The sequence below is a fragment of the Centrocercus urophasianus genome, unplaced genomic scaffold, assembly GCF_019232065.1.
Source record: "Centrocercus urophasianus isolate 14NV4802_14NV808 unplaced genomic scaffold, USGS_Curo_1.0 seq_13, whole genome shotgun sequence".
In the NCBI taxonomy this organism is placed as follows: Eukaryota; Metazoa; Chordata; class Aves; order Galliformes; family Phasianidae; genus Centrocercus; species Centrocercus urophasianus.
Window position 1 is genome coordinate 23814250 of NW_024884475.1, and position 21261 is coordinate 23835510.

Sequence of the window (21261 nt, forward strand, 5' to 3'; positions counted from 1 at the left end):
CGACGGCCGCCCGCAGGTCCCAGCCTCCACAGGGCACCAGAGGGCGGTAAGGCAGCACGGGGCGCAGCCTGCCAACACCCGCCCGGCTCCGACGCGGGGCACTTCCAGGTTACGCGAGTGACGTCGTGGCTCGGGCGGGCTGAGGAGGCAGCAAGATGGCGGCCGGACGCGAGCCGTCCGCCGCCCGCCGGCGCCGCTGAGGAGGCGGCAGCACCCGCCCCGCCCCGCCCCGCCGCCACCCTCTCGTGCCGCGGGCCGCCCGGCCATGTAGACGGGGCGGCGCGGCCGGCCTTCATCGCGCAGACCGCTCCGCGGCCGGCAGGCGCCATGGAGGACGTCGGCTCGAGCGTGAACGCGGACGCGGAGGTGCGGAAGCTGCAGGAGCTGGTGAAGAAGCTGGAGAAGCAGAACGAGCAGCTTCGCAGTCGCCACGGCGCTCTGCCCGCCGCCCCCGCCAGCCCCAAGCGCCTCCTCGGCGGCGGGGCCTCCCCTTCGCCCCCCGCCGCCGCCTCTCCGTCCGACGGCCGCTGCCTCAGCCCCAGGGCCGCGGCGCGGCGGCCACCCCCCGAGGAATCCGGCGGCGGCGAGAGCGACGGCCCGCCGGACGACGCGGCGCCTCTCCGGCCCGACGAGCTGGAGCGCCTGGCGTGCTGCGAGGAGGACGAGGCCAGCTGGTGAGTACGAGAGGGAGGCGGGGAGCAGCCAGAGGCCCGGCCTCGGCCCGGGGCCCTCAGCTGGGAGTAGCGCGGGGAGGCCTCGCCCTAAGGCGCGGGCTGCGGGGGTTTCGCGCGTGGCACTTGCCCCGCCGAGGCCCGCAGCCCCGTGCTTTTGTTCGGCCGCGGTGACGGCTCGACATCAGGAACCGGCTCCGGCTGTGCTGCGGATGCAGCGTGCTGTACTGAGGCGGTGCGGAGGCGTTCTGTGAGGCAGCGCAGAACCGGCCCACAGCTGCTGCTGTGCTTCTTTAAATGTGCGCCTGACCTGAATTTCTTTCAGCTGTAAAGGCAGTAAATGTAACGCGCTCTGTCTCAGAAACGCGGCGCTGCGCGTTTTCACTTGTTGCTGGCTGTCCCGTGCAACCTGCTGTAGGGAGCCTGTGTTAGCTGAGAGTTGGGCTGGGTGATCCCCGGGGTCCCTTGCAACCCCTGCAATTCTATCATGCTACGATGCAGGACCACATTTTACTATAGGCAGTCCCTCTCTGTTTAAATGGACGGTTTGCCTGCTGCTCCGGCAGAAACATCAGCTGGAGGTTGTTATCTTGTTCTTATTGCACTTAGATGAGCTTCTGCTAGCTGCCAGGGAGGTTTCAAACCTCTCTTAGTGTCATGCTGTTCGGCAGCTGCCTGAAGTTTCCCGTGACACCACTTGAGAAGAGCAGTGTAGGAGTTACAGGAGAGGCAGTGGGGAGGAGCATAGCATTAGCAGAAACACAAGAAAAATGTGTTCTGAGAGGATAAGTGTAACAGAAACACTTTGATTTGAGTCAGAGTTGCTTTTCAAGCTCAGCTGCAGAAGTATTTTTCTAGGACTAATGGAAGTATTTTTAAAGGACTAATGCTCAGACAAGTAGATTGTAAAAAATAATAATAAAAATAATAATAATAATAAAAAGTATTTGAGTAACTGACACCATTAACAGCACTTAAACATTGCCCATGCATGAAATCATTTCAGTTGCTCAGGGAGGATACAATGTGTGTATTGCCTCACAGGAGTCATTTGCTTGACATCCAGCCTGAGCCACAGAGAAGTATGAGAACATAAGTTTATTCTGATCCAACACAAGCTTACTAAATTAAAACAAGGCATCATCTTCCAGAGGATGAGTCTGTGCAAAGTAGCTGCTCTTATTTCCCAGCTTACGCCCCGTAATCTACTGGTTGAGAGGACATTGGGGAAATAGAACATTGTGAATTCACACAATAAATTTGCAGTAATATGGCAAATGTTTTGAGTGTGATATTTTCTAGTGGCAATAGGTGTTACTAGTTTTATGTTAATCTTAAATTGCGGACAAGTTGATGAACCTCTTCAGTGAAAGTTAATGTCACAGCTTACAGTGACAACATAAATGCTGTGTGTTTTTGTTTATGCACTTCTGGACACACGTGTGCAGGCGGCACAACTCACTCAGCACTGCACTTGCTGGTGGCAGGTGTTTGGCACGTTGTGCTGCCTGTTGTTGTGACTTCAGTCATGTTCCCATGCAAATTTGAGTCCTCAAAAGACAACAGGGTGTAAGTTTTTGTTCCTTTCCTATTATAGTGACTACCATATCAAATTTCATTCTCCGTGACTGAGAGATAAAAACATACAACTGGAGAAGAGTCGTTTTAAAAATTTACTTGTAGCACTCATCAAAAAATATCAATATGTCCTTTCATGCTATGATTTAATATGCACTTAATGGTAAGTGTGGTTTAGCTAGATGAAAAGTTGGCTCGTGACATTTTCTTTTTCTAGATTATTTTATAAAAATGGAAATTGAACTCCTGCAATTTCTGAACGACACTTAATTCAACTGTTGAGACACTGAACAGATTTAAAACATATTTTCTTACAAGGGTGGGAAGTCTTTACGCATTTGATAAATGGAAGCTATTGCTCTAAATGAAGTAGAAAACGTTCAGTGGATCAATCAAACAGGAATGATGCTGTGAAAAAATAGCAGGGATGATGTAAGTAGATTTCTCTTGAACTGCTTCATGAAGATCCTGCTCATAAGGCCTTGCTTATGCAAGGACATTCAAGTAATTGAACCGACTGAAAAGGGTGAATGTACTCAGTTAAACCTCGTGTGAACTCTTCAAGGTTCAAATGGATTTGGATCACTGCTGTTAAACCTGAAAGCCCGTTTAAACTGCGGGATTACACCAATATAGATCAATGACCAATTACCAACTGGGGAAACCTCAGATGGAAACAAACTAAATTTAAATCACAGCTTATGATTAAAAGGTTAATTTGTCTGTTGGTTTGTCTGCATGGAGAAGTATAGATCTGTCTTAGCTGTTGATTTCAGGAGGACCTGGCTGTGAGAGATAGCTGGTGAAGGCTGCTGGTTATCTCTTGTCTTTTTTTCAACTTTGTGTAATGTGGACACTTTTCAGTCCTTGTATTCACATACCCCATTATGAAATTGTCTACGGCCTTGTAATAACAAACTGATAAAACTGCCTTATTTTACCTTCAGTGTTCATGTGAGATTAGTGCTTCTGAATCCTTGTCTCGGTGGTCAGACTTTCTGATACAGAACCGAAGGTTCTCCTTAGGCATGTATGCGTGTGCACACAGCACTGCACTTCAGCTAGGCCTCTGAAGAGTTCGGTTCAGGCCTGCTCTGTTCATAGGAACAGGACACAGCATACAGCTGCTTGCCTCACTTGCTGGGTAAGGTTGGGCGTGGGTGTATATCATGCTGAAGATGACTTGGTAACAGTGTGCAAGGTGGTTTGCTATGCTGCTTTTAAAAAGCAACTTGTCTCATTTATTGCAAGATAAGTATGTACATGTGGGCAATTACTGGAGTTAACGTCCTGTGGATCCACATTGTCACTTACTTTGCAGTAACTTGTTGCACACTTTCCTAAGCTTTCTGAAAAGCTTTCTTTTAAATATGAGAGCGAAGCATAGAGATTTTTCTTCAGAACTTACTCTGATGTGCACAAACTGCACTGTATAGAGGTTGCTGTGTGTCTCTTTTATGCACACTGCACAGTGAACTTCTGAGCAGTTGCATCCTCTACATGTGGTGTTGCTTTAGAAGTTACCCTGCCCATCCCAGTGTTTGCCTGTCACTCCCATGTAAAGCCCACCATTATGGCTGAGGGATAGCTCATGGATGACTGAGTTTGTTTTCAGACAGAAGGCATAAAGTGAAGTTACTGGTGGATTGCTTATGTTAATAGTGAAAACTGATATTTTCAGTGTATTAGTTAAGTATTCTGTTTAGTTGAAATGGAAAGTGAATGCTTTTCTTGCTATACACACCATCATTCAGCAGCTATTTCTGTTAAAGTAATACCTATTTTTAATAGTTTACATTTCTGATCTGGTCATCTGTTCCAGCTAGCTGGCTAAGTTACTGCTTTGAGAGATAGAGGATAAAAATATGATTGTCATGTGTAGTGATCATCTTGCATCTAATTGCTTGATATCTGCTGAACACCCTGAAGTTTGCTGTGGTGAACCAGTAAAATGTGGTGTGTTTCAGTCCAGAGCTGCACCTGAACGAAATCCCACTGGTGGAATTACATTGCAGTGTTTTCTGCTCAACTGCTAAAGTCGCCTTGTGTTAATGTTGCCTTGCCCTCTTGGACCCTGGACAGGTTCTGATCAGCTCCTGGCTTGTGGCTTTAAGTAAAAGAGAAGGTGATACTGGCAGGTGAAGTATAAATCAGATGTAAAGTTTATCTTTTTAAACCAAATTCTGATAACAGCTCCTCCAACTATGAGAAAGATGTGGAAAGCAGCATGTTAAGTTGACTAAGGGTTATGCAAGTTATTAGTTATTGAGGTGTAATAACTCATAACATCAAAGATCAGTGTCTTTGAGATATCTTTCTGACTGTGGAATGGATGCTCCAGGACTGCAGAAAGAAAAGAAACCTTTTCCCATTTTTAATTTCTTGTGTGATATTCCTGGCTTTTAAATATGGTTCATATTTGGTTATCATGAAAGCTTTGACACAGATTTCCTTTACTGTCTTAATGGTATTCCCCAAATTTACCTCATAATCACATCTTATTTTGGCGTGACCCACATTTCTGCCTCCTTGTAGGTGTTGGTAAAGTTCTGAAGCTTCTCTAGTTTAGATTCATACTGCTGTGCCCAGAACGGTGTTTCCCAGACTGCCCTGTATTCTTGTCAGATTTATTTACTTTTAGTAGCTCTTTCTCATGAGCTTTTTCCTGGATATTTTAGGGGAATTTCTTACTGATCTGTACCCACTTATCTATTTTTCTTTCGCATCAAGTAGCTTTCTTCATCCTGCTTTTGTCTGGAACACGCTTTATCCATTCCCTTGTTTCATTCTCTCTTGTACCGGTTTTTGCTTAACATGACTAAAATAAGTAAGCTTTAAGTCAAGTTTCTTGCACTTGGTGTATTCCATTTAATTGGATCTTCACCTTGTTATTCATCTGCATGTTTTTCTCATGCGCTTCAACTCTAAAAGAGTTCTAGTACAAAGACTCCTCCTTTCTTCCTAGTTGGAATCTTGGCTTCTGGCTTCTTGCTCGTGGCAACCAGCCACTTGTATCTTAATGTGGTGGGAGGTGTGCTCATCAGGTGAGATAATCCTTACGGCAAAATTCCATTCCTTCCTCCATGTCTTCTTACTTCAAAGCTTTTCCCAGCTCAGCTGTGCCCGAGTGCAACATGCTACAACTCACCATATTAGGCTGGCATTGTCCTACGAGTGCCTAGTGACGATTGTCCCTGTGCAAAAGCCTTTCCCTTTTTGTGCTGCGTCTTCCTAGAACTAATCAGCGGAGCCCCTGACTGCTTTACATTTCAGGCTGGCACTGCTCTGAGAATGCTCTGTCACTCCAGCTAGTGACAGCTGGAGGAAGGAAATGTTCCTGTGCAGCACAGTCATGTGCCTGAGCTTCTTAAAGCTGTTAGAAAATAGGTCGGTGCTCCCAAGTTTCTTTTCATGTACTGTTTTCATTTACTTGATCTTGTGTCACTAAGCTGTAGCTGAGTCTTTGCTTTCTTGTGGATCAGTTGGAGTGTAGTTTTTCTGATGTGTTAATATTTGAAGTCTGGGTGGTAACTGTAAATTGCCTGCTTCCTCAAACATGTTCCATTTCCTGTTTTTAGAAGGTGATTTAATGGTGTTTAAAGATGTATGAAGTCATTGGTAATCTTCAGTCTTAATGTGGCTGTGCTGCCATTCAGCGGAGTTATTTTGCTGTTGAATGTGTAAATGGTCATGGATGGAAAGAAGTCTTTTCTGGGAAGCTCTTCCACTAGAGAGGACCTGTGCCTTTAGAGTCCTACAGCAACTGGACAAAGATCTGGAACAGAACTGGACAAATAAGAGCACTGTGAGGTTGTATCTACATCCTTATTTTAATTCGATAGTGTCCTGTCTGCTCCTTTTTCCCTTTCTGCTACTGAGAGGAGAGGAAGAAGTAGAAGCATTGCTCCAGTGCTTCACCCCGCTCTTGGTCTTTATTTTTTAAACTTGAATTAAGCAAAGCAAGAGTTGCATCAGTTTCATCAGTATACATTTTACATTCTACAGTTCTGTTTTTTTTTTTAAATGTAGAATGAAACAAAGGAAAAGCAACTGGCTGGAAATAGGTGGGAAATCTGCAGTATGGGTTTGGTTAGAGGGTGAGTGCAAAAATAGGAACTGTGTGAGCCTGGATTGTATCAGTAAATAAACTGCTTGTCAAACAAATGCAACAGTTGGAAATTGCAGAAAATGATCACTTTTGTCTTTGTAATTAGTCTTGTAAGGTTGTTCGAGATCCATGTGCATCTATAAAAAGAGAACGTGCGCTTCTTGCCCATGGTGTTGGGTGTTACTGTAAACACTTCAAATGTGCATGGAACTTCTCAAACACATGCCAGCTGCCAGGGAGCTGGGAGTCTCCTTGCTCAGCACCAAGGTTGCCTTGGCTGCCTTTGACTCTTTTGTATTGTGTAACCCTACCTCAGGATGGAAAAGAGTACATGAGATGCTAAAAAGTGAATAAAAGGCGTTTGAGTGCTGTTAAGTGTTAAACGTTGACTTTGTCTATATGCAGGTAATTGCATTAAGTACAGCAATTAGTATAATTGTTGCAATAGAACTATGAAAATCAAGCAGATCCTGTTCTTTCCAGGAATCTTCAAGGATGTAAATGTGTGATGGGCTCTTAGCTTCTCTTGTGGGCAGAGTGCTTGTAAGGATCTCTGCAAAAGCACTTTTACTGACCAGCATAACATTGGGGAGAGTGTAAGCCACGTGTGCTGTTGCATGGAGCAGTGGCTATTGGACTGTTAAAAACGCTTTGATTTTGTATGAAAACCTGACAGGTGAGAATAAATCCTCTCCTGCATTTGTAGATGCAGCCTTTTAGTTTCAGTGTTTGAGGGAAGAATGTGTTAGAGCGTACTGTGAACAAAGTGATTCGTGTTCTGCATGGGAGGCTCATGATGTTCATGGTGATTTTTAAAGACACCTCTTGGGAAGCTTGTGTAAGAAGCGGCCGTTCTGATACAGACTTTGCCAAGACAGTAAGGGCAGTAATTAAAAAAAAAAATATATCAAGTTCTAGAATTACAGATGAAGGACTAGTTAATAATCTTCTAATAGGGCTATGGAAAAATAACTTCTGATGTCATTGGCATCAAGGAAACAGGAATTTCTGCTGTTTTGTATGCGAGCATGCTGACTCAAATGATTCTCAAATGTTCCTAAGCTACTGGAATAGGAGGTCTGTCTCTAGGTGCTCCTAGAAGAGACACACGTTTAACCATCTCTGCAAATGCAAGTGGTCTGGTTAGTGCTGTAGATCTTGCAGTTTACTTTGTCTTTTGCTGAAACAAATTTCCAGATTTGTTTTTGTTCCCAAGATAAGGCTTAAGTGTCCTTATTTTGAGTGAGTGATTGAATATGGTTTTGCCTTTAAAATGTTTGTTGAGGGGTGATACGTTTTTAGCTAGAGCTTTAGAGCCTTTAAAATGGAATGCTTGTTTCTTCAGTTATGAAATACTGAATTTAGAATAAATAAATGGGAGTGCTAATGGGCAAAGGCCTTTCAGCACGTCCTCCAGAACGATATGGTCCCTTTGTTTCCCTTTAGTCCCTTCACGCATTATCTCTTCTTCCTTGTTTTTAATGCTTGACTGTGTACTCCTTAGGACAGAGAAGTCTCTTTGTTCAGGGTGCAAACGAAAACTAACGGATCAGGTGCCATGGTACAGGTTATAAGTAGAAAGAAAACATTTATCATTCAAGGATACAAAATTAGGAGATGTGTCCTGTGTACTTCAGCACTTAAGGCAGTTATTGCTTACAATTTCTTTGCAATTGGGAAAACTGTAGTTGCATATTGCATGATTCTTCATTTTTTTCTTTAAGGTGAATGTTGCTTAAATGAAGTATCAGCTGTACTTATATTGTATGTAACAGATATATCAGTTGTATGGCTATGTAACAGTGAAATTGTCCATATATCGGGGTTTGTTTGGCATACCAGTTGGTTTATGAAGGCATAACAATATAGGCATCAACTTTTGACAGAAATCCTTAGATAACCACGTTATCAGTATTAGACTATCCAAAATCATTAATTTAAATTTAAAACTTGTGCTTTCTTTATATTTAGGGTTTGTACTGTATGCATAGTATAAGAATAGAAATAGCCTAGTGCGTGGTATTTTTTACATGCCTGATTTATCCACATTTTGTTTGTCTTCATAATGTTTTTCTTCTTTTCAGGTTACACACGTCTCCAAAGAAGAGACTGACTCCAATGCAAAAATGTGTCAGCCCATTAGTTTGGTGCAGGCGGGTGTTGGATTACCCAAGTCCTGACATTGAATGTGGTAAAAAGTCACTGATCCACAGGCTGGAACAGATGATGTCAGGTGAGTTCTGAATATTAACACCACTGGGTGGTACGTACTATTAAACAGAGTCACAGGGATCAGAATTAGCTAATAATTGTGAGAGAATGAGGTGCAGCAGTTAGTTCTGCCTGAAGTTGTCATGGTTTGCAACGAGTAATTCATTGTCATAATTTTCTATATTGTGAATAAAATGAAGCATTAGGTGTGAGGGAGGATCTCAGAGTTTTAGGTCCTCTGCATAGCTGTGATGTGTTCCTTTCTGAAAGCTCCTGACCGACGTCATTAACGTGGATGACTTATTTTAAAATAGCTTGTGTTATACTAATTGTTACACCTAATTAGTTGGTAGGTGCTTGTCAGTATGTCAGAACATTTTTTTTTCTAGCTGAGCTATTTTCTCTAAGAGAATGAAGTTCTTGAGTAGCATGGGGAGATAATATTGATTTGTTTTCCTCCTGTCCCCAGTGACGTAAGATGATGTCACCATTAGATTCAGAAATCCAGAGTTTAATATATATATATATTTTTTTCCTTCTTGGTGCAGCATGGTTATATTCCAAACTGGGGAAGAGTTGAGTGTTTGGTCCTTGAGGAGGAAAGCCTACCACCTTCATTCTTTGATTCACAGCATTCTGATGTCCAATTAGCAGCAAAATGCTGACGGTCTGATTAGAATTTTCTGTCCCTCTAATTTCTTCATCATTTTTCCTGTTAACTTACCAGTAATACTTTGCCCTGTGAATGCCCTAAACTCAGCTGTAGCCTCTGACTGTTTTCCAAAACTTGCTTTAACTTCTTTATTTAAGTCTATTTTTATAGGAGGAAAGAAAAGTGATACTGAGAAATACCTTTCTTACTGTTAATATTTATTCTTGCTTTGTATTTCCATCTTTTTTTGCAGCTTTGTGCTACTTTTTTCTTTCCTTACCACTATCTGCAGGAATTAAGAGAATGATTGGATTTGACCTATGAATATCTGAACAGTTATTTCCAAATACAAATGTTCCCAACCATCCTTCATGTGGTTATACATAAATTCTGCTGAGTTCTATTATGATATTTTCCCCTTCCTTGGATTCTTTGGAGCAATTCAGTCTTTACTCTGATTTGTACTAAGATTGTTCTTAATAAAATTTGAAAACATTGCTAGTAGATAATATGAAAAATCCAGTTCTTATTGTTACAAAAACTAGCAAACCTAGTGCTGAAATTGCCTTCACAATGAGTTATTTCATTTCAGCAGGTATCACAGCTTGTGTAACACTTGGAATATTTTTAGAAGTTCAGTCGTAGTGGGAGCAGGATGGCAGGACGTTGCTGTATGAGATGGCTGAACTTGAAAGTCTGATCCATTCAAACTGTGTCTAGGCAACTTTGTCTTTTTTCCATATCCCCAACAATCCACCTCTGGCAGTTACTCTTGCAAGAGTACAGCAACTCACCCATGGTACAAACAGGGAAAAATATTTCTGGTAGAAGAGATGAGCACTAATACTGCTAGTTGGAGAAGACTGTGTGGAAAAGTGAATTTGTAACAGAAAATCAGATTGTCCTTTAGACCAACCAGACTACAGCAGAAATAGGGTAGCAGGAAGCTCCACTCTTGTAGTTGTGTGTTTCCTACCCCACAATTTTCAGAATATCTTGGGCTTTTGTATTTTACATTCTCTTTGATTCTGCCTCAAGGATCCCCATCTCTTCACCTATGAGTTAGTGATTCAGTTAATAAATTTCAGTTCCAGTCTTCATAGAGGCTTTTTGTACTGCTGTTACTTTCTCTCCTTGATTCCTGTTGTTTTGCCATGACTATTTTCTCTTTGGCAGTTCCTGTTACGTGTTTCTAATCTTTTTGCCTCTTCTATGTCTCAAATGCACTCTTGTTTTCCAGATTTTCTTCTTTCTTCTTATAAAATAATCTTTTTCCATTGTGTGATGATAAAGAAGGGAAGAGGGAATTTCAGCTCCATGCAAACAGTTTCTTGGAACACAGAATGCATGGGGCTCGTTTGCTCTTGAGTTCAGGTTTATAGTTGCAGGGTGAGGACTGCTTAGTGTTGGAAGAAAATCCAGACTAGAGGTAATGTTAGGCGTGTCCTGGTGCAGTCTTCTCTGAGCCTTGCCCTCCAGTCCCTGGTCAAAAGTGCAAAAAGCACATTTCATGCTGGCTGGAGACCAGCACTTCCAGCACAAGGGCGTCTAAAACGAGATCGGATTTTATGAATGAGATGTGAAGAAATCAGCAGCAGGAACCCAGAAATACTATTCCTCTCTATTCTAGAGCAAAAGAAATTGAAGACCAATTTAACCAAATGCTGACTAAAATAAACTGGGTGGTGAATGCTGTTTCTGAATCTTATAAAAGAAAATACGCATTACTATAAAAATGCTCGTCATTTCATTAACTCTTCCCTCTATGTTTTAAAAGCTAATGCATGATCTAATCAAAGCTGATGTTTCATCTAATAGAGGATTATTTTTGTGTTAAAATTTATCCAACTTACTAACATTGTCACTCCTAAGAAGGACCATGTTTTGCGTTGTTGAAAAACACTTACTGCCTTCCTACGCTATAGAAATCCCTATTGGAATTCTGTACCAGGAAAAATTGTTTGAATCCAGTTGGTTTTTTTTTTTTTTGTTTGGTTGTTGCTGTTTTTGTGGAAAAAAAATACAATGCTGAGGATGGTAGAAATTCATACTTGCCTAGGATGACAAATGTTGTACCATGTAAATTTCATGATGTACCAGGGAGTGCTTATCTGTATATAATGAAATGCTTGCTTTCATCTGAAGAAATCTGCGTGTCATAAATACCTAGTATCACTGTGGATATGTACAAAGAGCCTGTCTTTAAGATTTTACAGTAGTACAGTTGTTTCCAAATTTGTGTTTGATGTTTTAGTGTTTGTGTAATGAATACAAAATGAAGAACTGTTGTGCATCCTTACATTTTAGGGGTTTTTGCAATAGGTATTTCGGAGCTGTTGCATGAACACTAAAATAGACTGAGTTGTCTCATCAGTCGACCAGAATACAACCACTTTTAATAACCTTTGTTGACTATGCTTGATAATAAAGCTCAGGTTTCCTTTGTGGCATTCACAAAATAAAGTGGAGGCAGCTCAAGAGTATTTACTCAAATTCATTGAAATTTCATAGCTGGTGAAATTAGCACATAGCTTTCATTTTCAGGCTAAAATAATGAAAGTGAAAGCAGAGCAGTTTAAGGAATCTGCTGTGAGGCTGGCTTTAATTCCTGCCGTTTCTGCCTTTGCTGCACTCTGCTAGCCATTCAGTTGAGGTAACACAATCCCTCTTGCAGTGCTACTGAAAACTGGTCCTCTGATGAGATCAGTTATTATTGACACTGCTTTAGTAGTCTGGGTAACACTGCAACCCCTCTATTGCTTGTATTGAGTGAGTGAGGAAGTAGTGACCAAGAGCAGAGTGGGGTGGGAGGAGAAGCTCAAGCAGGCTTTGCTGCTGAAGGCAGCATTTCATGCAACTGTTTCTATTTGGCTTCTTTTCATGTTAAAAAGATAAATAAAAGCAGAATAAAGGAATTTTCAGTAAACCAAGTGAATGCCAAACTGCCTGACATGGCACAATGGAATTCAGTTATTTTTTATCTTTTCATTTACTGTCAGTAGCCTTTTTTTTTTCTTTTTTTCTTTTGAAAAGCTCAATTTCTGTTTTTTTTTTTTTTTCTTTTTCCCCTAGAGCCTGCTTGAGTATATTGCCACACATTGAAGCCTATTCTTGCCAATTTCAAAACTGTCATGCCTTATAGTTTAATTTGCAGCTCACTGAGCTGCTGGCTACTAATCTAAATGCAATTTTTTGTCAGTTTGGCATAAAGTACTTTCAGCAATGAAGAAACTGTTTTACCAAAACTGATCGTATTTCCTTTGGTTTCCACTTTCCCCATCAAAGTTCTGTTTTCTATTATTTTGAAATGAAAACTGAATTTCTGAACAAAACATTTAAGTAGGTATATAAATTGTAAGCTGGCAGCTTTGGGAGCGGAGGTATAATAGTGGAAATGTATGCTGCTAATTCAAATTCATCTGAAAGTACTTCAGGATTGATACACGTAAGGCCAATAGCAGTGGCAGTTGCCAAATTGTAGCTCTTACTTCATATGTGGCACTGAAGCCCACTGGCAGAAGAATCCCAAAGTTAGGAACGATCCTACAGTTTGAAAGAGCCGTTAAGGACTCCATTTTGATGAGGGATTTTTGACCAGATGTAGTAAATGTGACTATGGATTCTAATGAAATGAAATTCACATTAAGGTAGCTAACTTTCTGGCATATCCTTAAGAAATTAATTTGGCTGACGTCTTAAGTAGCTGATGAAAGCAACCAAAATAGGAGGTGGCTCTTACAAAAAGCATTAGTACAGATGGAAGCATGGGAAGCAGTGAAGCTTTAGTCTAACCTGGTAAAGATCTGGCATTTTAACTGACCAGCCTGGCAATGTCGTGATTTGTGTCATCCTGGTGTACTTCAAAAATATTCTCTGAGTAAGTGATGTTGTCCTATGGTTGGTTGCTTTAGTTACATTCTTTGGGAAACTGAAGACTGGTAGAACAGTATAACCACCACATGGCTTGTCTTGGTGACTTCCGGAGAAGCCTTTTAAGTTCTGTATAAATCTACTGCATAAGTTTGGGTTGCAGTAAAAACTATGACCATTTCTGCTTTATAGTCCCAAACAGATTCAGAGTATCCAGAACTATAAACAAGCATTTGCCATGCTTAACTTAGATTTTTTTCTTTCGGCTTATGCTTTGGGAAATTTCATATGCAGTATTTCTAGTTCTCTGGTACCAGTCTTGGGGTTGCTGTTCAAATACTACACAATCCAGAATCTCTGCATTCTGGAGAACTAGAATTAAACTGCTTTCCCATATGATTTATATGCATATTAACTACTCTTTCACCCTAAAAGGCTATTGCAGGAGGTACAGGAATGCTGGTTTAGTTCTGTATATATATCAACACCATCCCAGGGATTACTTGTGATTCTCAAAGACTGGCTGAGATGAAACCTAGGGGGAATGAGAGCAAGGTTGTTCTAGTCAATTGATATTTAAAAACATTTGGAATGGCTAAAAATCAAAGGCAACTGCCTCAGAAATTTCATTTTACTGGTTGGTTTTCTATGTGGAAATCATGTTAGGATTTTGTCTGGATGACTGCAGTGTTGCAGCAGCTCCTTAGGAGTAGCCAAAAGCAATCTTTTTCTGTCAGTACTTACACATGCTAAGGACTCTTTGTCTTCAGTGAGCACTTGCTGTTATTGCTGTAACATCTGTCATTTTCCAAGGTAGGCTGGCAGGGTTGCATCCGGAACTCATTCAGATTGTAATTGGGGCAACTGTGTTTCATGTGCTCTTACCTTGATATATGTAGGGATGTCTCTTTTCGTTGCAGCTAATTACAAAGAGGATGGTTTTTGTAGCCCTTGATACTTAATGGTGTCTCTGTTTTGTATGTAATGCGTAGGTTCTGTGTTAGCATCGCTTAGCGACTGCAGTCACATTTTGAGTCACTTCCCTCCTCCTTGGTTGGGCATGCTGAACAGAAGAAAACGAGTGTAGCAATTTTAGATCTGATTTTTACTAAGAAAGTGCTTGTTATCTTATCTTGTAGTTTTCTTGCGCTACGATTAGTATCTAGGAGGCTAAGAAATCAGCTGAAAAACAAATCCCTGCTGACTTAAGTGCTTTGCTTGAATTGTATAGCAATTAAATCACACTGAAGTTACCATATTGTATATGGATTTTTTCTTGCTTGTTCCTGTATTACAATTTGTAGTTTTCCTCCTCTTTTGTACAGCTGTGAAGAGACAGAGTTTCTACAATAGTCCTTTCAGTGCAGTCAGCTATGCCAGCTCCTATAGTCCAAATACCAGTAGCCCCTACAGTAGTGGTTTCAACTCTCCCTCCTCAACACCGGTGAAATCTGCGTTAGTGAAACAGTTCATATCTCCGGGTGCCTCAGGTAAGTGTGTGTGTTTGAAGGGGTCCCTTCCTTTCCCCTCTTCCTTTCTTTCAGAAATACATGCTCAAATACTGTACGTTTCATGGAACCTAGAATAAGAAGGACACCTCAATTCATCAGTGTTTTTGTAGGAAGCTTGCATCATGCGGTATTTAAGCTTTTTAGGAAAGACATTTTTTTATACACACACCTTTTGGCATGAGGTACATTTACAATGTTTTCTTTGGATACCCACTTACCTAAGATAACTGGTTACATTTTAACAGCTAGACCAAAACTCTTACTGCTACTTCTGTGAAGTCCCAGAGCGCATAAGAAGCTTCTGGAATTGACCTTGTGTAGTACCTTTAGACATTACCTGGTGGTGGCTGTAAAGTCTTTGCAATTGCAGCATTACTTATTTACTGAATCATTTGATATGTGATGCATCCATCAGTACAGCTGCAATATGAACAATGTAATCTAAGAAAGAAGCACGTATTTCAATTACAGCTATTCCTTAAGGCTCTGCAGACATCAGTATGAACAGTAACTTCTGGCCACCTTCTCTGCCTTTATTCTGTGCCACAGGCACCTTTCTACGCTTTAGAAAAATTGCTGTGTGGAACATCTCTCTACACTGAAGTCAGAATGTTGGCTCATTGCATTTACTTTAACTTAAGTTAGTTTGCAGGGAAGAAAAAGAACATTTAATTAAAAGTTCCACTATCCATAGTTTGCTGTGGACTTATAAAGAAAATCCTGCTCTGCAGTATATTCACCAGTCGTTACTGAAGTTTTGTTTTCATTTATCTAGCTCTGGTCTTTGTTACGTGTTACTGTCCTGTTGCCATCTGTCACACAGCAACAAAATGTAATGGAATATTGGCGAGAAAGTTCAACCTCTACTGCTGTATCTTCAATATCCACTTCTGACATTGCAGGCCAACATAATCAAATAGAAGGCATTACTTTCAGAGTAGCCCTCATCGGGTGTAGGAATAAGAACGAAGCCATAAATGGAACAGGCATGCAGTGCTCTTTCTGTAAGAGCTGTACAAATGTCATAGCATTTGAAACCTTGGTAGAAATGGACCAAATTTATGTCGTTAATTTCATCTGTCACCATTATAATGATTTTTATAAACTTACTCATTTTCAGCATAGATTTGCAGTCAGATATTTCAAATGTCTGTCTCAGTGTTTTAAGTCATAATCTGTTTTCAGACTGTTGGTTCTTCTACCAGGATATGTTTTTTTTTTGTTTTGTTTTGTTTTTGTGTTATTTTGTTTAACATCTCCTATTACTTTATGTTCTTTCTATAGGTCATCTTAAAAGCTCATCTGATAGGAATCCTCCACTAAGCCCACAGTCCTCTGTGGACAGTGAATTAAGTGCATCAGAGATGGATGAAGACTCTATTGGGTCTAATTACAAGCTAAATGATGTTACAGATGTGCAAATTTTAGCACGAATGCAGGAAGAAAGTAAGTATTTTGCATCCTGAAAATCAAGTGGGATGACTGATCTTTTTTTAATTAAACAACTGCAGCAGAACTTCCTTAGCAGGAATGGGAAAGAAGTCTCTCTCAGGGATGTACAAATGTAGTTTTCCTGAGAAGATTAGCTAAGGACTTCTGTTTCCTGGGTAAGGAAAGGAAATGTATACCATTGTATACACGTACTCCTGCCCTGGTACATTTTGTGCATTATAAGCTTGTGCAAAAGTAGAAATTTTAAAAGGATGATGCAAAAGTGAAGCAAACAGTAATTACAAACACTGTTTTATCTCTTAATGTTACAAAAAAATTTTCTTCCCTTTATCAGATTGAATTGTTTTGTGTGCCTCCTTGGCTAAGCGCACCCAGCTTGGGAGATCACTGGTCTAACTGAGCTCTAGATTCTCTGGGCGTAGCTTTTTGTTATATTTACTAATGTATCTCAAGAGGCATTTCATTGCAGCTTCTATAAGTCTTACAGGGTGGTACATGATACCCAAATTAAATGGTATCTAGTCTGGGAGAGAAGATGAACAAGTAGCGCAAATATAGTGATGATTGTTGTAGTATGGAAAGGAAGAAACTCATCTGGTTACTCAGCTGTTGGACAACCTTGTTTGATACGAATCTGGAATTAATTTTATGTCTCGAATAAAAAGAGGGAAGATGAGCTAAATGTTAGCTTGAGCCCTGGGCAGGTAGCTGTGTAAGTGATTTCTAGTCTGCACCATATGTGGGCTGATAAAAAGTAACAATCTACTCACTGTTTCCAGGCCTCCGGCAAGAGTACGCAGCATCGGCTTCTCGGCGTAGTTCCGGTTCTTCTTGCAATTCTACCAGGCGAGGCACATTCAGTGACCAGGAGCTCGATGCACAGAGTTTAGAAGATGAAGAAGATGGCACACATCACACAGTGCACCCTGCTGTCAGCAGGTTCTCACCGTCACCTCGTAGTTCTCCCTGGCCTTCACCAAAACAGTCTCCAAGGAATTCTCCTCGCTCCCGATCACCTGCTCGAAGTATAGAATACAGCAGAGTGTCACCCCAGCCTATGATCAGCCGTTTACAGCAACCTCGTCTTTCACTTCAAGGCCATCCTACAGATATGCAGACCAGTAATGTCAAAAGTGAAGGTAATAAGCTCTGTTCTCAATTTCATTACACAAGTAGCTAAGGTAGTTGTGTAATTCCCATAGAAGATTTTGTCTGGGTTGAAGTGCTAAAACTATGTGCTTGCACAATGCCATGGTTTAATCTCAGAGCTTTTAAGAAGAAGAAGAGTAAGCAAAGCTTAAATACTGCTGGGGAGCTCTAGCTGTCAGATGACTTGATAGACTTCCTCTGTATGTTAGATGTTATCCAGTCAATGAGTGTAGTTTTGTTGTGACTGAGTTCTGTCTGTGCCAGTGAAATGCACTACGATAAAGGAGAGCGCAAGGGAACCTATCGTTCACCAGCAGGCCTTGCAGATGGCATAATAAAATGAAGAGTATAACTGCTCAGAATAAGAGTAAGATTGCAGTTTAGACATGCCTCTAGCCTGTGAGATAGCTGTATGCTTTCTTCTGACACTGCAGGACTGTGAGCTCTTTGACCATGAATATGGCCTTAAAATATTCATACTGTCTTTGTTGACTATTTTAAATCAGTGTTGAAGCTGTGCAAACTACCAAACAGTAAAACTGCAGAAAACTTTACACCAATTATATTATCATATAATAATGCTGTTCTGATACAATTTTGCTTCTTGAATGTACTTCCTGGTAGCAAGCCAGTGAAAACTCCTTTAACGGAGCTGAAATTAGGCATATTCCCATTTTTAAAAAGGTAGGTATTTGGCAAATAATATTAAATTCAGAACTACATTTAGATTCAAAGAATTGAGCTTATTTATTTCTCTTCAAGGTAAAATAGATGTAAAGTGTCTGAAGTTGTGTTGATGTAGAAATATATTTTTTAACTGTTTCTCTTTTCTGCTGCTGATACAGTAGCAATCTCTATCACTTAAAGAATTCCACTAAGAGTAGTTGGAGTACTTCCTCCCTCCATCACTCTTCATAGTTAGGTTGGCCATTCATTGTGCCTTGTCAGCTGTGCTCTTCTGTCATGGAGCATCATCAACCCAGCTCTGTGTGGGTTGGACATATGCAGAATGCCACAAGAATTGAGAAGAATTTGATGGCATCTTTTTACCTTCTGTGAGAAACTGTACAAATTTGATAAGCTACTTAAGGAATCAGTATGAGCTGAATTAATACTTGAGTCATATGTGAAAGAATCGTAACACTTTGTAATTTTGAATGCTAAGTGATATGAGTTTCTTTCCAAGTGAGTGCCTGTTTGTTACATAGCGTGCTGATATGGGACTGAGTGGTGACAAATAATGCTTCAGAAATTACTGTTTTTAATCTTATGGCAAGCACTGTATAGTATAGGTTTCTAGATAAAGGCTTCAGAAAGTATGCAACAGTGGACGACAGATTTGTGTATTCAATTGCTGTAATGCAGGAACAAAACCCAAGGAATTATAATTTAGACACATTTCAATTTTGGAAAACCCCATTCTTAATTTCTTTTTTTTTTTTTTCACAAGTGAAAATTGTATATTCTTCAATTTTGTATATAAATATAAAACTTTATTTCAAGATGATCAAAGAACTGTTATGTAGCAAAGTATGCATTTAAATTAGTTTTATATACCTAACTGTTTGTGTCACTTAGATTTTGAGTTCAGCTATTGGTTAATAACATGAACTTTGTCAGGCATTGGGCTACACGTAGTGACATCTTTGTGTTGTTTCACACAGAAAAACTAAGGCGTAGTCTTCCAAACCTGTCCAGGACATCTAACATCCAAGCTGAGTCTGTGAAAAACAGCAGAAGTGACTCAAACTTCCAAGTGCCAAATGGAGGAATACCTCGCATTCAATCTCAAGCCTCAGCCAGTAAGTACTTGCCTGACATTTTAGTGGGTATGTCAGAATTAAGTGATGGCACTGAGCTTTTTTCCAGTTTCATGGCACAGAGAAACACTGCATGCCACGCTAGAGGTGCTAATCTGGATTTTAATCACATCTGTCTGAAATACAGCTTCTTTTTTTTTTGTAAAGTAGATCAGGTATTGAACGTACTGAAAAAATTCCTAATCTGTTAAAATAACATTCATACCATCCTAAAAGCATATATAAGGTATAAATACTCTGAAGTACTGAAGTAGCATTAGACAGAAAGGATAATGCTTCATACTGTTTTATTTTATTTCAGACTAGAAAAACACATCATGCTACCAGAATGCTTATTTTGATGATAGTCTTGCTATTTTTAACTACTGAAACCTAATACAAAATCATTCATGCAATTTTAACTCATTTGCAGTTAATTTTCTCTGCTTTGTCACCTGAAAATTTTATATTCAGTTGCAGATTCTGTTTTTTCAAACATCAGTGTTTCTCAGCAAAGGTTGAGGTGAACCTGAGTCCCGTGCAACAAAAAGCACAGTGCTGGGTTAGTGCCTGCTGGTTTGGCTGGAAGTGAACCACTGATGTGAGAACGCTGCTGATCTCACAAGTCTCTTACAAATGGTGACCTTAAAGCCAGAGCAAATGAAACGCAAATATTCAGTGCTTCTTTGTATGTCAATATTGACAGTTCCTTTTGCTTAAATGTTTCCTGACCACTTTTATTTTAAAACAAGTTTGAAAATGAATTATCTTGTGTGACATTTTCAAAGGAAAAATGCATTATGAATATTATTATTTGCAGAGCTTTGATCTAGAAAAGTTCATCAGTAATCCAAGTATTTGACAAGTAACGTCAAATAGTATTTGTGAATGAAACAAATTTCGCTTTCACCTGCTGAAGAATAAAGCTATGCTAGCATATCTGATTGGCCTTTTTAACCATAGGCCTTTCAAAACAGTTTGCTAATACAACCAGGTACAGTTAAGTGCAGAACAGTACGGACCTGGCAAAGACAAGATTTGTCTTTGTAATGACTCTGGATGTAAGGGTTCTGTGGACAATTAGTCCCAACTGTGTGATACTATAGCCAAATCTATACAGATTGCATTTGGTGTTTTAAAATAGAGTGAACTTGAAAGGGGTGAGTAGAGAGGGCAGCTTAGCTAGTCAGAAAGCTAGTTTCTAATTTCCAATATTTGCACTGAAACTTTGTAGAAAGATGAGATAGAAAAAGTCTCTGTTTTCAGCATTTGAGTTATTTCATTGCAGAAGTGAGACATTTATAATACATAATTGTTTTCAACTACTGGATGGTCTGAAAATCATAAAAAGCATTAGGTAGATCTGTTTGCTTTTTACGGGAATCTTTCACCAAATGTGAACCACTCTAGACCAACTTACATCTAAATGTAAGTTAAATATCATTAACAAAGCCCAGATTTCTAGCTTTTACAGTTTCCCTGCTCTTACAGATGTTTTCAGAGTCTTGCTATTGACAATCGTAAAACGGTTTGTGTATGAAGTCAATGAGTAAGTATCTTTGCCTAGTCTGGATTTAAAAAAAAAAATTCCTCAAAATTGTACATTGTATAAAAAATTTCCAGAATTGTGCTTTTTTTATTATACACTTTTTGTTTTATTGGTTTTATATTTTGTCACCTTGCACAAAGCACTGTTAAATTGCAGCAAAGCTTTGTTTTCCCTTGGCAATGACTTCTGGGTCTAAGGATTCAAAGCTTCCTCATACCTGCTAGTTTTGCATGAGCTTACCTTTGCAAGGATGCTGGCTTGCCACCTGGGATCACTACTTTTCTTTTTGTCAATGATCTGCTGTTCATAATTTACTTGCACATTTGCTGTGGCTGCAAATACTGAACTTGCTATTGTTGCTGGCATTCAAAAATGAGTTAGGAATCCAGTAAGGTTCTGTACAGACAATTCCTGATATAGTTATAACGTAGGCAAATTAATACATGCTTGATTAAGGACTAGATGGAAGATAATTACAGTAAGTACAATTGCAAAAAGAAGGCATTTTATAAACTTCAGTTGTAATTTGGTGAAAAATCCAAATTCTCTTTGAAAAGATTCTACTGGAGTCTTCATTTACACATGGTTTACTGTGCTGTCATGCAGAAAGGACTTTTGAACGTGAAAGCCGTTAAGTATTTCACTGTAGAGCACTGGAAGATGGGGTAATACTTGCATTCTCCAAAGACCAGGCATCTTCTAGACTTCAGT

General features: G+C 40.1%; 1 protein-coding gene across 2 annotated transcripts in view; it reads left to right on the top strand.

The window, feature by feature from the left end:
- Positions 1 to 313: 313 nt before the first annotated feature.
- The window catches only part of SLAIN2 (SLAIN motif family member 2), a 32461-nt gene continuing 11513 nt past the window's right edge, over positions 314 to 21261 (top strand). For both annotated transcript variants that reach the window (XM_042812067.1, XM_042812068.1), the window contains exons 1-6: positions 314 to 674; positions 8442 to 8590; positions 14416 to 14580; positions 15886 to 16047; positions 16833 to 17192; positions 18867 to 19004. In XM_042812067.1, the coding sequence (XP_042668001.1) occupies positions 328 to 674; positions 8442 to 8590; positions 14416 to 14580; positions 15886 to 16047; positions 16833 to 17192; positions 18867 to 19004 (1321 nt within the window). In that variant the 5' untranslated portion in view covers positions 314 to 327. The remainder of the gene's footprint in view (positions 675 to 8441; positions 8591 to 14415; positions 14581 to 15885; positions 16048 to 16832; positions 17193 to 18866; positions 19005 to 21261) is intronic.